This window comes from Bos javanicus, chromosome 5 (genome assembly GCF_032452875.1).
Source record: "Bos javanicus breed banteng chromosome 5, ARS-OSU_banteng_1.0, whole genome shotgun sequence".
Taxonomy (NCBI): domain Eukaryota; kingdom Metazoa; phylum Chordata; class Mammalia; order Artiodactyla; family Bovidae; genus Bos; species Bos javanicus.
The window spans coordinates 110,188,102-110,204,707 of NC_083872.1; the positions used below are offsets into that span (position 1 = coordinate 110,188,102).

At 51.4% G+C, this 16,606-nt stretch overlaps 2 protein-coding genes across 5 annotated transcripts; one reads left to right on the forward strand and one right to left on the reverse strand.

Moving 5' to 3' along the window:
- Nucleotides 1-250: 250 nt before the first annotated feature.
- On the reverse strand, nucleotides 251-8,129 carry C5H22orf23 (chromosome 5 C22orf23 homolog). 4 transcript variants are annotated; one of them, XM_061418485.1, is made up of 7 exons: nucleotides 7,937-8,129; nucleotides 7,533-7,644; nucleotides 6,364-6,426; nucleotides 2,722-2,904; nucleotides 1,415-1,546; nucleotides 1,089-1,189; nucleotides 251-940 (listed from the first exon to the last, which is right to left on the reverse strand). In XM_061418485.1, exons 2-7 carry the CDS (start codon nucleotides 7,633-7,635, stop codon nucleotides 869-871), a joined length of 654 nt encoding a protein of 217 aa, XP_061274469.1. In that variant the 5' UTR covers nucleotides 7,636-7,644; nucleotides 7,937-8,129; the 3' UTR covers nucleotides 251-868. The 4 variants fall into 4 exon arrangements, 3 of the variants coding, with proteins under 3 accessions (XP_061274469.1, XP_061274471.1, XP_061274470.1); XR_009736694.1 differs by having other exon boundaries at nucleotides 854-940; nucleotides 1,089-1,250; nucleotides 7,937-8,115; XM_061418487.1 differs by lacking the exon at nucleotides 7,533-7,644 and having other exon boundaries at nucleotides 7,937-8,115.
- Nucleotides 8,130-8,193: 64 nt separating this feature from the next.
- POLR2F (RNA polymerase II, I and III subunit F) lies at nucleotides 8,194-16,329 on the forward strand. The gene is made up of 5 exons (XM_061418489.1): nucleotides 8,194-8,310; nucleotides 8,782-8,851; nucleotides 11,617-11,747; nucleotides 15,670-15,741; nucleotides 16,227-16,329. The coding sequence occupies exons 1-5, from the start codon at nucleotides 8,291-8,293 to the stop codon at nucleotides 16,315-16,317; spliced, it is 384 nt and encodes a 127-aa protein (XP_061274473.1). The 5' UTR covers nucleotides 8,194-8,290; the 3' UTR covers nucleotides 16,318-16,329.
- Nucleotides 16,330-16,606: the final 277 nt, after the last annotated feature.

Consider the following 16,606-nt stretch of genomic DNA (forward strand, 5'->3'; position numbering starts at 1 on the left):
TCTGGTCGGAGTCTCTGGGTGAGCCCTGGTTTTCACCAGGGATGATGAACCATTGTGGGTGTTTACTGAGGGAGTCAGCCAGGAGTGACACGGCTACCTAGCACAGCACCCGCCCATGGGCTGCTCCGGGAGCCTTGGTTCCATTTTTACTGGAAAAAAACAGCTAAAAACCAACTGGGCTTGAAAAATTCTAACTCCTTGAACAAATAAGCCTTATCCCTCTGAAAACAAAATGGTGTGTGTAATGACCTACGGTAAATGTGTTTTATTAGCCAGTTAATCATAGTGGTTAAATATTTGTCCAAGGCTGTAAGAAGTCAAAAAAGTAGGTCCTAAGACGGGTAGGAAGAAAGGAATCATATTCATTAATAAGTTCAGAAAACCTAATGTGTGGGACACAGGGACACACAGTGGGCGAGGTGTTGGGAAGAGGCCCTGGTGGACACCCTTAGACACACACCCAAGATGGTTAAGACCTGGACTTGGTTTCACTGTGTGTGCATGTCTCTCTGTGTGTGTGTCTGGACTTGCTTTCACTGTGTGTGTGTGTGTGTGTGTGTGTGTGTGTGTGAGTGACTTTCCCCGAGAAAAGACTGGGAAAGTGTGTGTGTGGGTGTCTGGATCTGTGACTGGTCTCAGAGGCTCAGCTGACCCCAGATCCCTGGGCAGAGCCTGGAGGAGAATCAGCTCTTTCTGAGATGTGGTCCATTTTCTAGGGTGCTGTGTCCAGGGTACCGTAGGTGGGGGCAATGCTATACAACCATTTCCATGGCTGAAGGGCAGGGTGGGTGGGCTGACCTGGGGGTGACCCTGCTCGGCAAGGGGGTGGGCTCCCCCGCCCTCTGGGGGGTGGGGGGCGGGTGGTAGATTAAGTGGTGGCAAGAGCCTTCCTAAGTTCCTCACTCCTCTTGTGGTCAATGTCTTCCATTTCCTGCAGTTTCTGCAAATGGCATTGGGGAAAGCTGGGTGTCAGGGCGGATGTGAGGCTAGAGTGGGACCCCCGCAACGGCCCCAGTGAACCCTCACTTCAGCTCGCGTCTTGTCCCCCGCACTCACGTCCCGTCCGCCTTCCCTGCAGCTTCTCCTACCTGGGAGATTTCAGTAAGGATGATCCCGCGGTACTGTCTGCCCTGCCCCAGGGCCTCCATGTCAGCCAGGAATTCTTTCCTCTCCTGAATTTCCTTCACCACTGGACAGGGAGAGGGCCATCCGTGTACAGGACAGCAGGGGCCCCCGCGCTCCTGGGAGGGCTGGTGGGGCAGCAGGTTGCCTCTCTTGGGAACGGGAAGCAGTTCTGTGGTCCGTTTCTCACTCGATGGCCCTCAGGGATTCCCCCCTTCCCCTGCTCCCCGGGGCCCTTCCACACACACTCTGCCTTCCCCTCCCCAGCATAACTGGCCCCTCAGGGGCTCACATTCTTCAAAGCGGTCCAGCTTAGGGGCTGGGTCCTCCTGTCGCAGGGGATGGGGCTTTCTTTTCCGTTCCTCCGGCTCCTTCCCGGTGGCAAAGATATTCTGGAGTCTTCGCTTCTCCATCTCCAGATCCCCTGTCGGGCCCAGACGTGGCCTAGTTAAGGTGGGCAGGGCACCCTCAATTCCTGGAGCATGCTTGCTGCAGGGGGCCTGGGAACATGGTAGGGCTTCTGCAAACCCAGCACCTCCTACCCTGGGCCGCTTCTGCACTGGTCAAGTCACAGTAGGCCAGAAGGTGTTGAAAGAACCCAGAAGAGAGTGTCATCAAAATCCACACACTGGGCTTCCCCAGTGCTCAGTGGTAAATGTGGTGGTTTAGTCACTAAGTCCTGTCCGACTCGAGACCCCATGGACTATAGCCCGCCAGGCTCCTCTGTCCATGGGATTTTCCAGGCAATAGTACTGGAGTGGATTGCCATTTCCTTCTCCAGGGGATCTTCCCAACCCAGGAATCGAACCCAGGTCTCCTGCATTGCAGGCAGATTCTTAAATGCAGGAGCCATGGGGTTCGATTCCTGATCTGGGAAGCTCCCACATGCCACGGAGCAGTTAAGCCCATGCACCACAACAACTGAGCCTGTGCTTCAGAGCCTGGGAGCCGCAACTCCTGAAGCCCAGGTGCTCCTCAAGAAAAGCCACCACATTGAGAAGCCTGCCTGCTGCTACTGGAGATTAGCCGCTGCTTGCTCAGCTAGAGAAAAGCCAGCACAAAGGCCCAGTACAGCCAAAAATAAATAAATAAAATTATCCAAAAAAAAAAAAAAAATGCACAGACTGCCTGGGTGCAGAGTAAGGCTAAGGAAACTCAATGACTGTGCAGTATAGCCTAGATGGGGAGGCTGTGTGGAGGGGCCAAGAGTCACGTCAGGTGCCAAGTGGAAAGCAGGGGATGTAATGGCTCTCTGAAACAGGCTGGGGCACAGAGGAACCCGGGGTTCCAGGCACCATATGAGTTAGAGCAACAGCTGTGATACCTGACCTCCAAACATTCATCAGAGGTGGGGGGGAAACCAGTTAACTGTTAAAGAAAATTCTGGGAAAATGTATAAAAAGGAACCAGCTAACTGTTTTCCCACACACCCTGCATGCCTCCAAGCTAACACGTGCCGAAGTTCGAGAGCACTGGTATAAATGGCCTGAGAATTTGATTAGCCGCCTACTCAGCACCCTGTGGGCTGTTTGTCTCCCTGCCCGCCTTAACCCCCCTCAGAGAGTAAAAGAGGGGCTGCGGTTGAGGCTCCTTACTCACGGGTGGCTTGAGGCTTGAACTGCTCCCGGCTGTAGGCCCCGTTGGCTTGGCATCTCCAGGCAGGCCGGAGGTGGGACCGGGCTGCCAGGATGGGAGGCAGGTAGATGGCTGAGCTTGGCTGCTTGGAAGGCAAGACTCTCTGGCTGGAAGTTGGGTTGCACTGCAGAGGGAGAGTGTCTCCTCCTGGGGAGGGAAGGGTCAGGGTCAGGGGGCCCACCTAAGTGGTCCCTACCTGTTAAAACAAGTCAAACAGTACGGAAGAGTCTTCCCTTCTCCCCTCCACACCCTCCCCTCTACAGTGAGCCGTGGTAACAATTTGGTGGTCTCGGCCCCTTCTTTTCGATGCTTACCTAAACATGTTCAAAGATATATGGGCATGTGTAAGATTCCTTTTTCAAAGCCTGGATCACACTGCATTCTATTCAGTAACAGACTAACAATCTTCCATGGGGTCGCAGAGTCAGACACAACTGAGCGACTGAACTGAACTGAACTAACAATCTACCATGAACGTCTTTCCAGATCACTCCATTTATCTGTAACATCTTTATTTTTTTGGCCGTGCCACGTGGATCTTAGCTCCCTGACCAGGGATTGAAACTGCGCCCTTGGCAGTGAAAGCTCAGAGTCCTAACCACTGGACCGCCAGGGAATGCCCCCCAACCACTGTTTTGAGTTGGCTCCTGTCTACCTCCCGTACCTTTCCAGCCGTCTCTGTCATCACCCAGCAGGTAGTATTGAGCATGTACCCTATGGGCCAGGCCCGGGACTCGGTGGGTAAAGTGGTCAACAAAGCCCTGCCCTCACGGTACTTACATCTGGGGTTTAGATGATGATAACAGCGCTGATGTTGACAGTACAGGAAGGGCCACGGGGTGTATCAGAGCAGGATTTACCGTTACAAATAGGGTAGCCAGCGAAGGCCTCATGGACACGGTGACATTTGAGAAAAGACCCATAAGTGGTAAGAGGCCAGCCAAGGTGATATTTTAGGGAAGAGCATTCTAGACAGAGGATGGCTCAAGTGAAGGTCCTGAGGTGGGAATGTGCCCAGAGCATCTGAGAACAGACAGCAGATTAGGATGCCAGGAATGGACTGAGCCAGGGGTGGGGTGGAGTGGGAGTAGAGGTCAGAGGTCAGGGAGGGCAAGAGACACACTGGGCCTCATAGGCCTCTGGAAAGACTGGCTTTTACTGTGTGTGAGATGGGAAGCCATTGAGGTTTCTGAGCAGAGGAGTCACCCCTTTAGCTGCCATTGAAAATACAGTGTTGCGAATTTCCTGGTGGTCCCTGCTTCCACTGCAGGGACCACAGGTTCGATCCCTGGACTGGGAACTAAGATCCCTCAAGATGTGCAAGCAAAAAAAAAAAAAAAAAAGATAAAAATAGAAAATATAGAGTTGGGGGTCAGGGCTTCCCAGGCGGCGCTACTGGTAAAGAACCTGCCTGCCAGTTCAGGAGACATAAATGACGCAGGTTCGATCCCAGGGAGGAGAGCACAGCTACCCACTCCAGTATTCTTGCCTGGAGAATCCCATGGACAGAGGAGCCTGGCAGGCTACAGTCCATGGTGTCACAAAAAGTCAGACACGATTGAAGTGACTGAGCACGCACGCACGGGGGTCAAGGGCAGAGGTAGTCACAGTCAGGAAATGGTTTGAAGGTCAAGCAGACAGGAGTGCTGGTGGGTTGGATGTGAGGTCTAGGAGAAAGGGAAAGAGGGGACAGGATGACTCTGATGTGTCTGCCCAGAAGAACCAGAAGGATGGAGCTGCCACTGTTTCCCGCTGCCTTTCCTTCCTCGTGCCCTCTATGTAGGGCCAGCCATGGTTTTTCTCTCTTTTCTCTGAAGAGATGCTATGCTTCCTAGAACGTTCCTCTTACTCTGTCTGCTATTTCTACTTGTCCAATGCCAAATGCCACCTTTTCTTTTGGCTCAGTCTCAGCAAATAGTTAGAGCCCAAGCAATCCTGGGAGTTCAGGTGAAGGAGAGGAATTTGTGGCTTGCAAAAGAATTTAAGCCTCAAAGAAGTAGGACTTGGTTAAGAAGAGAGTAGAGAGGGGAATCTGGGAGAAGAAAGTAGACTCAACACCAATGCTTGGAGGCAATATTTTAAAGAGAAAACATCTAAGGAGAAAAAAACTGGCAAACTGGTGACTTGTGTTGACCTAACCACTAATCAAATTAGTTTTTCAATAAATATTGAGCACCTCGGAGTCAAGGACTTCCCTGCTGGCTCAGATGATAAAACGTCTGCCTACAAGGCGGGAGACCCGGGTTCAATACCTGGGTCGGGAAGATCTCCTGAAGAAGGAAGTAGCAAGGCAAGATTTTCTTGCCGGGAAAATCCCATGGATGGAGGAGCCTGATAGGCTACAGTCCATGGGGTCGCAAAGAGTCAGACATGACTGAGCAACTTCACTTTCACTAGGAGTCAAGGTACAATGGTGAACAAGGCAGGCTCAATCCTTGGTCTCCTGGTGTTTACTTTTAATGGAATTTCTAGCACATTCTCTTTATGGTCATGTTGGAAGGAAGGAAGGAAGGGGTTGGTTGCTCTGTCATGTCTGACTCTATGCGACTCATGGACTATAGCCTGCCAGGATCCTCTGTTCATGGGATTCTCCAGGCAAGAATACTGGAGTGGGTTGCCATTCCCTTCTCCAGAGGATCTGTAAGGGACATCAAATGATTAGTAGATGACTTGAGTTTGGAGATTGAGTTATGTGACTCAGCTGTGTTGTGGTGTTAGGCTCTGGCAGCCTGAATTGTCCTTGTCCACAAAAAGGAAGGAGATCTGACTTCTGAACTGACCTGATGGAGCCTCACTCCCCCAGCCAGTGCTGGGCAGTCAGTATTTGTCTCTCTGACTCTTCCATCCCAGTTTCTGTGGTTGACCAGATGCCTCCTGATAGGCACCTTCTTTCTCGAAAGAAGGCAATAGCTATTGTTAGATTTGAGTGAAACCTGGCAGGCTTGAACCTTCTGGTATCCTCTTAAAGGTAACTTTACAGATCTCTGTTCTGATCCCCTAAAAGCTGATTCAGTTAAATCTCAGAAAGCAAGGCTGTTTTCAAGATCTTAGAGGGCACCTTGTTACCGTGCCCATGAACATTCAGTTTTTTTTCTTTTTTTCATTAAAAATAAATAATACAGTGTGTGGTCAGAGGTAAAATGTGGAAAGGTTTTGCATAGTTTTCCTAAGTTGGAAGCCTTCCAGTAATCATGTTTCTGCCAGCTAAGCTATGAATGAATAAAACTATGCATAAGACACACACAGGCCTCTAGTCTGGAGAGCTCATATGTTATGTGTGTAAGAGGGTGGGAGAGATTTCAGACTTGACAGCGTTCAGACTGTCTGACTGGCAGGAAGTCTCAAATGGGTTGGTGCCCTGTTGAGAAAGCTGGCTAGAGCTGGACTGCAGAAGAGGCTCATGGGCTGGGACCCATGTCTTGTGAAGAAGCAAAGATCAAGACCCTGCAAGGTCAATTCCCCAAGAGCAAGGGTCAGAAATACTATTCAAATTTTGTTTGTGTATGTGTGTTTAAAATGAGGTCCCCTACTCCTCAACATGGAGAAAGCATTAAGATGTGACCCAGAACTCCTCTCCCCCGGAAGCCTGGGTGGGCAGCCTCTTACGTTTCATGGTGTCCGTGATGTGGCGCTGTTGGAAGTTCGTCAGTTTGGATTCCTTCATCATCACTGCAAGACAAAGCACTTCAGTGAAGCTTCCTGGGCTGCAAGCAGATGCCTCATCTCAACCCACTGAAATTTAATACTGTATCGCCTCCTGCTCCCATTCTGGGCACCTGAGTACTTGGCTTGCGGGATTTGAGTTCCTTGAACAGGGATTGAATCTGGGCCTCCCTGCAGTGAAAATACTGAGTCCTAACCACTGGACCACAAGGGAATTCCCTTCCTTTTCTACATTTTTTTTTTCCCTACACCACTCATCACCATCTAAGTTCTATATACTTACTTATTATTTGTTACTTTCCTACTAGAATATTAGCTCCAAGGGAACAATCATTTTTGCTTATTTCTTTTCTTTACCGCTGTTTTTTCAGCACCTGGGATAATGTCTAAAGCACACAGTGGGCTTTAAAACTTTTTTGTTGAGTGAATGAATGAGTGAATGAACAAGTATTCATTAAGCATGTGCCAGGGGCTGGAGCTACAAATGTGAGCCAAAACAGGCATCATGCCCTGATGGAGTTCATGAACTGAATGTTAATTCAACATTAATTCAGTGGAACACGCTAGGTATCTGATTACAGGTTGCACTAAGCACAGTGAAGGAAAAGGTATTTGGTAGTGTCCCTAAGAGTCGGACACGACTGAGCAACTTCACTTTCACTCTTCACTTTCATGCACTGGAGAAGGAAATGGCAACCGGCTCCAGTGTTCTTGCCTGGAGAATCCCAGGGGCGGCGGAGCCTGGTGGGCTGCCATCTAGGGTCGCACAGAGTCGGACACGACTGAAGCGACTTAGCAGCAGAGCAGCAGCAGCAGACACGTAACAGTTGGTTCCACTGTGGTGATGATGAGTGGAGAGGAAATAAGTCTTCCCTGGGGAAACTGAAAGTGTGATCTAAGGGGTTCATGGGAGTTAACCACTCTGAAATTCTTAGTTCTTTGACTTTGGGTCACTTCCAAGTTGTAGGACCCAGACCCCTGAACCTTTCTGAACTCCAGGCTTCTTATCTGTAAACTGAAAATACGATTACTAAGCCATAAGTCATGTAGGGGAGAACTGAGAAACAGAGGGTAACTGACCACCGCTCTTCTTCTGCCCTTAATGCACTGACCTCTGAGCAGCTCGCAGGTCCCTGGGGTGTAAGTGGTCGGCTTGGGACAGCGCCAGAACCCTGTTCCTTTGGTCACCGTCTCCACCCTCTCCTGGGAAGCCATGGGAGGGCTCTGAAGAGGGAAAAACCCAACGAAACATTCCCAGATCCAATCTCTTCTCACACCCTCAACACCACCCAAAGTTTGGGAGCGGGTGTCGGGTCGCAAGAGAATCGTGATGCCGCCTGTCAACATCGCGACAGTGCCCGATCCTCCCACCTCGAACAGATCCACTGGCAGATAAACACATGCGAACAGAGACCTCATCCTGACCTGTGCCTGTGGCAGGGAAGCCCCCTCGGGAGGAAAGGGGCGTGAGGGCAGCCGTGCCCGTTGTGTGATACGCCCAAACGGGAAACCTCACCCTAAAGTAAGATCCCGGCTGGGTGGCCTCTCTCTCCACAGACAGCGGCGGCTGGGCTCCGGAGATCGTAACCAAGGCTCTGAAGCAGCAGCCGCGCCTGGTCCCTCGCAGAAATACTTTTGAGATCTCAGCCACTAGAGCCTGCAGCTAGCGGCTCCAGCTACCATGGTAACGCAGATAAACTGCTCCGCGCATGTGCGTATTTATCGCTCCGCCTGCCTTCCGGAAGTGATTACCGCTAGGTCACGGCGCAGGCGCAGAGTACGCTTGGCATCGCGCAAGGCGGAGGTACGCTCTTAGCCGGTCTCCGCGCGGGTCTGGGTCGCGGAACCCGGTGGCTGCTGTGCGGGCGTCATGTCAGACAACGAGGACAAGTGAGTGAGGGAGCGAAGTGACTTTTCCGAAGACTCAGAAAGGGCGGATGAAGCGGGAGCCAGGATCGAAGGAAGTTGAGCCAGGGGTTTAGAGGACTGGGAGTGCTGAGGGGGTCCGCAGAGCCGGAGAAGGGAAAGGCTGGGAACTGGGAGCATAGACCCGGCCAGAGGCTGGGCGCGGAAAAGGCTCCGGCTCGAGGGTCCAGAGAGGATCAGTGAAAAAGTATCTTTCAGCAAACTTCCACTGAGTCGGGCTCTGTGTCAGTACCAAATGTTGATTCAGCTGGGGTCTCTTTCTAGAAGAGGCCCATAGTTAAGATGAGGACGTCAGATGACTGATTTATTGAATGATTCACTGGTTAGGTGGATATTTATTGAGAGCCTCCTACGTATCACATGAGACTCAGATTTTTGCCCACTTTGATTCTAGTAAGTGATGCTCTAACTAACGGGCTTCTTACACTTGTGCAGTTTTGATGGAGACGACTTTGATGACGTGGAGGAGGATGAAGGGCTCGATGACTTGGAGAATGCCGAGGAGGTCAGTACTGAGCCTTGTGCTCCCCTCTCTGCAGCCCAAGCTGCCAGATAGCCCGGCCAGTGATGGCCGACTGCATGCCTCTGCCTCCCGTTTGTGGTCCCGGTACTGCCAGTTACAATGAGGGGAGATCTAGCCCTGCGTAGTGGAGGAGTCCTACAGGCTTGGCCCAAAGGCTTTTGTCCTCTTGGACCAGAGCATGGCTTCTGGGGCAGTTAGTTTACTCAGAGTTGAAATAGCCCCTTCATTCGTTGTGCAGACATGTGCTGAATGTTTATTATGTACCAGGAGCTCAGCAGGGTGGGGCTAAATAAAGAGCAAGGGGGAGAGTGACCTGGGATAAGGCTGGAGAGGTGAGGGCCAAGATCAGGCAAGATGTTGTAGCCTAGGGGTAGTGGGAAGCTGCTGATAAGTTTTGGGGAGCTGGGGAGTGGCATGATCCAGTGAGGAATGAGTTGGGTGGACCAAGAGTCAAAGAGAGCCCAATTAGGGTGCAATCCAGGTGACATCTGTAGCTTGCACTTGGGTGCTGGTAGTGTTTGTGATGAGAAAACAGATGAGAGATTTTTGGTGGATTGGATGTGGGGCTGAGAAAGTGGGAGATAACAGGAATGACTCCCATGTCTCTGGCTTGAGCAGCTTGGTGGATGAGTTACTGGCGTCATAGATAAAATAGGGTTTTCTGTGCTGTGTGACTGGTGGAGGAAGAAGTGCTTTATGTCTTCTGGAGAGAGGGATCCCTTGATTTTTTTTTTAGGTTGGTAAGGTGAAGGCCCTCTTTTGTGTGGGTTGTCCTGTCTGCCTGACACTCTGAGGTTATCTGTTCACTGAGTCAGAAGCCTTCTTCTCTGTTCTTCTGATGCCTTTCCATCTCTCTCCTCTTGATTCTGCCTCCATGTAGTTCAGTCCTGTTCCCGTTTCTCTATTCCTAGTGCCTCAACCTGGTTTAGATCTTTATTGGTTTTCATCCGCATTACTGCAGAAACTTGTTACGGGTTTTCCTGCCTTGAGTGTGCTGTTTGTCTTTCTGCTGCCAGAGTCGACTTTTTCTCCTACCCACATGATTGGTTACTATTGGTCTTGCTCAGTGTTCTCTCTGCTTCGGCCCTTACCCTCTACAGAATATTCTCAGCAGAGTATCCAGAGTGATCCTTTTAAATCTTCAGTCACTCTCTCTCTCCTCTGCTCAGAACCTGCGTCTGGTTACTTTTCATCTCATTCCGAATAAAAGCCAAGAACATGCACAAGGTCCCCCATGATCTGACCAACTGCTCCCTCTGTGACCTTATCTCTTCTTGGTATCCCTGTCATGCCAGGGAAGTTCCAGCTCAGGACCTTTGACTTGTGCTGTTCCGTCTTCCTTTTCCCTTAGATATGCACACAACCTGCTCCTCAGCCTCCTTCAGGTCTGTGTCACATGTCACCTCAATGAGGCCTTCCCTGACCATTCTGTTTCAAATCACTGCATTTGCTCCTTCCTCCAACATCACCACTCGGGCACTCCCTGTCTTTTCTCTCTGTTTTTATACTGCACGCTTTACTACTAATTTAATTTATTGTTCGTCTCACTGTATTCCTGGGTTGGGAAGATCCCCTGGAGAAGGGATAGGCTACCCACTCCAGTATTCTTGGGCTTCCCTGGTGGCTCAGCTGGTAAAGAATCCACCTGCGATGCAGGAGACCTGCCTGGGTTCGATCCCTGGGTTGGGAAGATCCCCTGGAGAACGGAATGGCTGCCCACTCCAGTATTCTGGTCTGGAGAATTCCACGGACTGTATAGTCCATGGGGTCACAAGGAGTCGTACAGGACTGAGTGACTTTCACTTTCACTGTATTATAATGTAAAGCTCTATGGGAGAAAGAACTTTTATCTGTCTTACTGCTCTGTGTCAAGCTCTTAGAATGTTATCTGACATAGAGTAAGCACTCAGTAAATATTTGTTGACTTAATTTCATATTACAGAATTTATTCTCCTGTCTGTAACCCCGTTTGCAGTTTGCACCTTTTGTGCTTATCATACCCCACAGTTAGGCTTCCAGGCTGAGTACGCTGTCCTCCCTCCTGTGTCTTTGCACACATGCAGTTCAGCCTGCCTGGAATGCCCTTTCTTTCTTTCCTTGTTAGCTTGGCAGCTCTCACTCACCCTTGTAGACTAGCCCAAGTCTCATCTCTGGACTGTATCCCTAACCCTCAGGATGAGGTAGGCGCCCCTCACTCCCTTGTGTGGAGTTTGTGGCACACTGGCACACTTTCGTAGCACTTGATGTTTTGTTTACTCTTGTCTTTTCCCTGGACTGTGAATTCTTTGAGAGCAGAGACTCTTTCCGTCTCAGCACCTTTAACATGTCTGGCACGTGACAGATGCTTAATAAGTGATTATTAAATATATGCATATGTAAAGATGGGGTGCTTCTTCCTCTTCCTGCTTCGGGTGAGGTTGTCTGTGCTCAAGGTCTTCTTTGTATGGGGCCAGCTCTCCTGGATGAGGCGGCTGGCTTTGGACCCCTGATCACAAGTCCTCTTTCACTAGCTCTGAGACTTTGGCCAAGTTAGCTAACTGTCCAGCCCTTTAAAAGGAGCATTGCAGTCCCCGCTTCATAAGGTTTTTTTGAGGATTAAGTGAGGTGTTAATGAGGCAGTTGCGTGGTCACGGGCACGTAACAAGCAGTAGTGTGGAGGCGCTTACAGTCACTGTTGTCGTCGTCCTGCCCCTCACCCCCAATAACGCAGCCTGAGATTTTTCCCTCTTTTCTGCCTTTGTGTCCAGGAGGGCCAGGAGAACGTTGAGATTCTCCCTTCTGGAGAGCGACCGCAGGCCAACCAGAAACGAATCACCACACCATATATGACCAAGTATGAGCGAGCCCGCGTGCTGGGCACCCGAGCTCTTCAGATTGCGTGAGTATGAGCCCCCTCACCATCGTGTCCTTTGATCAGGCCACAAGGAGCCTCCGAGCTGTTGATCATGGCCCGGCCTGGCAGCAGACCCTTCCCTTTCTCACAGGCTAAACAAAGGCAGCGCCGTCCCCATGTGCCAGGCGCTGTGCTAGACCCCTGTCCTCGGGGAGACTGTTGGGGGAAAAGGACATAAACAGTAGAGAGTAACAGTGAGAGTACAGAGCGTGAGGACCGCCTCAGGTGGGGAAGCGAAAATAAATGCAATAAGACCAGACCTAGACCCTTGTGGGCTGGGTTGTTGGGGGTGCCGCAGCAGCTCCCGCTGGGCTTAAGGTGGTTCTTGAGTAGACTGGGGCCAGCCCAGGGGAGTGAGAGAGCCTTCCACGTTGAGGCCGCACTAGGAATGTGGAAGCACAGAGCAGTGGTCGGGGGTGTGGGGTTTGAAATTAGCAACCCTTCCTTTCTCTCCCAAGTTGGGAACTTGTTGAAGAACAACATAATTCAGGAGCCAGCCAGTAGCCAACTCAGGTCAGGTCAAAATATGCGATTTCGTGCAGAACAGACCCAAAAGCAGCCCCGCTGAGGGCAGGTGGCTTTGAGGAAGCAGGGGCCCTTGAAGAGGCTGGGCCACAGGTGCTGGCTTTCCCTGCCAGGCTCCCCTGTCAGATGAGCTCCTCTTCTGTTCTGGCCAGAGTTAACTGGGAGGACACAGGGCAGACGTGTTACTGTTGCTCTCATGGCAGGTCCTCCCCAGGGAAACAGGAGGCTGCGGAAAGGAGCCCTGTCTCAGACTTCTTACCAGCTGCCGGGAAAATGGTGGACACCTGGAGGAGGGGTGCTTCAGAAGAGAGGAGTGGGAAACAGGCTCGAAAGAAAAGCTGGGGCCAGAGTTGTGGGTGGCAAATATGCTAGGGGAGCGGTGATGCTCAGTCTGTGTTGGACTTTATCTGTGGAGTGACGGCGACCACTCGGTGGAGGGTCTTATTGGGGCGGGAAACTGTTCTTCACTCTCTTGGCAGCAGGAGGCCCCCTGCCAGCCTGGTTGCACCCCTTGCTGGTCTGGGTGAGTTGAGAGCCGCACCCCGTATGATGATTTCAGGGTTGCTGGGGTCAGGATCCTCTAGGCCTGTACCACAGGTCACTGCTGCCTACATTTGGCCATTTAAACTAAGTAAAACTAGATAGGAGTTCAGTGTTTCTATCTCCTTAGTCACATTTCACGTGCCCAGTAGCCTCTGTGGCTGCCGTGATAGGTAGCACAGATAGAGGACATTTCCATCCTTGTAGAGTGCTAGATGGGTGGTATTCACATCTGCCGAACACGACCCAGCAGGAAGAGTAATTCGTAAACTGTTTTTTAAACAAATAAACTGTATGCAAGTTCAAGTCTTTCAGCATCAAATAAGATATTGTGCTTGTGCCTTTTGGAGGTGTAAAGAGGATTAAAGACACAGTTCGCTAGTCATCTAGATGTTTACTGTCTAGTAGAGAAAGGGAACCTGTTCTAAATACTCAGAACCCAAGGCAGACGAGATTGATGCTTTATAAGAGAAGGGAATGAAGGGACGTGGTTTTGAAGGTCTCCTAGGTGCCAGAAATAGCACTGGGAAAGCGAAGGCAGACGTGGGTGGATTGTGGTGGGGGAATGGCAAGCAGCCTGGGGCACAAGACTGGAAAAGGTGTCACTGGTCCCTTGAGTGACAAGTTTAGAAGATGGGCATGCATTTGGTGGACAGTCTGGAGCAGGCATTCCAAACAAGGCCCAGGGTCCTGCTTTCCTTTGGAGATAAGACTCTTGTCCAACCTTTTTTGGCTGTAGCACTCCTTCAGATTAAGAGCTCAGAGGCTGTCTGGTGGTTTTCCAGCTGCTGTAAGCCCTTGGACAGTCAGGGCTGGAGCTTGTCTTGAGTTATGGGCCTGTGATCTGCACTTGGTAGTAGAAGCTGAACAGTGTTTTCTTGGGTATTTGTGGATGAAGTCTCACTCCAGCTCATTAGCCCCATCTGGTGGCTGAATGGTTGCAGCTGTGCTGTGCTTTGCTCAGCCTCTGAGTCGTGGCTGACTGCGACCCCATGGCTGCTTCCCAAGGAAGGTTGCCCCTTGGAACCCCTGGTGGAGACATTGAGGGCACACTCTCACATTTCCTGTGCATGTAGCAGGGCTGGATGAATGACTGCTCTTGAATTATTCATGTCTTGAAAGAAATAAGGCATATGCATATCAGGGAAAGCAGTTTGCCACATTCTTTAAAACATTAAATATTAGGGGGAGCTTAAATAATTATTGAGAGAAGATGTAGAGAAAGTTAAATACTTGGTTTCTGCCCCTGGGGAATTTTCACGCTTTGGGGAGTAACAGACATCAGAATATTTAGCAATAAAATTAGTAGATCATTTAGTGTAAACTGGTGTTTCTCAGACTGGCTGGTTATCCGAACCAGCAGGGGAGCTTTGCTAATGTAGGTTCTCAGGCTCCTTCACTAGAGAATCTGTTCAGCGGGCCTGGGGAAGGACCTGGGAACCCGTATTTTTAGCATGCTCTCCTGGATCATCATCAGGTTTGGGGTCCATTAGTGTGAACTTGAGTTGGAATCAATAAGGGTGACTTCCTAGAAGAGATGGGCCTGGAACTGGTCTGTCTGTTTTTAGACCCTCTGCTGTGGGCCAGGTGTTGCACTAGAATAGAACTTGGGGTCCTGGACCACCAGGTCTTGTTTGGAAACCTTCAAACGGGAAGTCACAGTTGAGTGACGGTGGTGTTGAGAGAAGTGTGTGTGAAATGAGTCAGGGCCCTGAGGCTTCAGCACGTGCTTTCCAGGGTGGAGATTTCTGAGCCTCTCACAGGCCTGTAAGAAGAGGAAGAGCTCGTGTGAGGATGCAGAAGGGAAACAACAGGGCCCGCATAGGAAGCTGCAGGGGTTTGGTGTGGCTGGGATGTGGGGTGAATAGAGGCAGGTAGCATGAGAAAGTACTGCAGAGGTAAGTGGGGCCAGAGGAGGTTCTGCCTGCCTGATGGCCATGGGGTATCGAGGAAGAGAGGTAAGCAGGGGAGAGCCTGACCACAGGCCTTGTGTAGGGGCTAGAGGAGCAGGACCCCTGCAGGGGGTGTTGCCAAGACAGAGGAGGAAAACGAGGCGAGCTAGGCCCTGAGGCAGGGCTTGGGGTTGAGTAGAGTGGTCAGAGGGTGAGCTCTTGCACTTGTGGGTCCTTTGTGTGGGAATATTCTGCTGTGGCCGTGGGCTCAGGAGTCTGTGACGGGCCCTGGGAAGGTCCTTGGCCGGGGGAGTGGATGTGATGAATGTCACACGACCCAGTAATGAAAGCTCACGCTTGTCCCTTTCACAGAACCTGGTTTCAGTTTGTGGATCACCAGCTTTCTAATGGGAGGTGTTACAGCATAGTAGAGGAGTCTTCAGGGTTCAAATCTTGGTTCTACTACTCACTGGCTATGTGACCTTGGGGAAATTCCTGACTTCCCCTTGCCTCAGTTTCCTCCGCAGTGAAACGGAAGTAGCAGTAGTACTTCCTACAAATGAAACAAGCTACGTGGGGTGGAGAGCGGCTGTGGCACCTAGTGAGCCTTTGCCTGTAGCAGTAGTACTTTAGCGTTATTGCTGTGTAGGCGTGGCAGGGCTTTTTGTCTTCATTTTCCAGTGAGGATGCTGAGATCTGGGGAGAATTGAGGGTCCTCCAGGCCCAGTTTAAGCCTAGTCTACTGGCTGCCACTCGAGCACCCTCACTGTCAGCGCCCCGGGACCGCTACTCTGCACCTGCCACTTTGGGGAGGTGTCCTTTCTCGGGGCCCTTTCTAGGTGAGCTCTGGGGTGCTGATCTCATCCTGTTTGTGAAACTCTGCCCAGCTTCATGCTGGGCCCTCTCCCTGTGTGTGTCATCTCTCCCCACACCTGTCCTTACACCTGCAGGATGTGTGCCCCCGTGATGGTGGAGCTGGAGGGGGAGACAGATCCCTTACTGATCGCCATGAAGGAGCTCAAGTAAGTCATCCAGGTCCTGGTTTGCGGCTCCAGAGCCCTGGGGGCATCCCTTGGGTGCTCTGCTGCGAGCCTTCCCGCACTTCCCTGCTGGGGACGGGTGGTCTTGTTCCTGTAGATCCTTAGTTTGGGAGTCAGCCCTTCACGGGGGAGGAGGGGACAGGCAAAGGGGGAGGGGAGGACACTGACGAGACATGGACTGTCCCAGTCCCAACGTCCCTTTTTCTGCTGCAGTTGGCCTTACCAACATCCCTCTGCTTTCCGCCTTGCCCTTCGCCGTGGGATGGCAGGCCATTTGTAGATTTTGGTTCCACACTCAGAGAAGCAGGGACTTTTTTTTTTTGGCTGAAATTCCTTACCTACAAAGTACATCCGTGGTCTTAGGATGCTCCTAAGGCTTCTCCTCCCTTGCCTTCTGCACCTGCTATCCCTCTGCTGCAGAGCCAGGGTCACCACCCTCATGTACCTCGATCTCTCCCCGGTCACAGGGCCCGGAAGATCCCCATCATCATTCGCCGCTACCTGCCCGACGGGAGCTACGAAGACTGGGGCGTCGACGAGCTCATCATCACCGACTGAGCCGGAGTCAGCCTGTGGACTGGGGGAGTCAGCCTGTGGACTGGGCCTCTGCCCTGGCTCGTCTCCTAGTCTTTTTATAGTCTTGATACGTGTAAATAGTAAATCCTTCAACCTTTCAACTCCCTCTGCCTCCTGCTGCTTGTGAGGCCCACCTGTGTCTTCACTGTTACCGTCCTGCTGCCTGGAGGCTGTGCGCATCCCAGTGGCCCTGGGACCGTCAGCTCTTTAAGAAGCACCAGGGCCCTGACCCCCTGGGCTCCCCCGCGTGCCCCCCCCCGCCCATCTCACA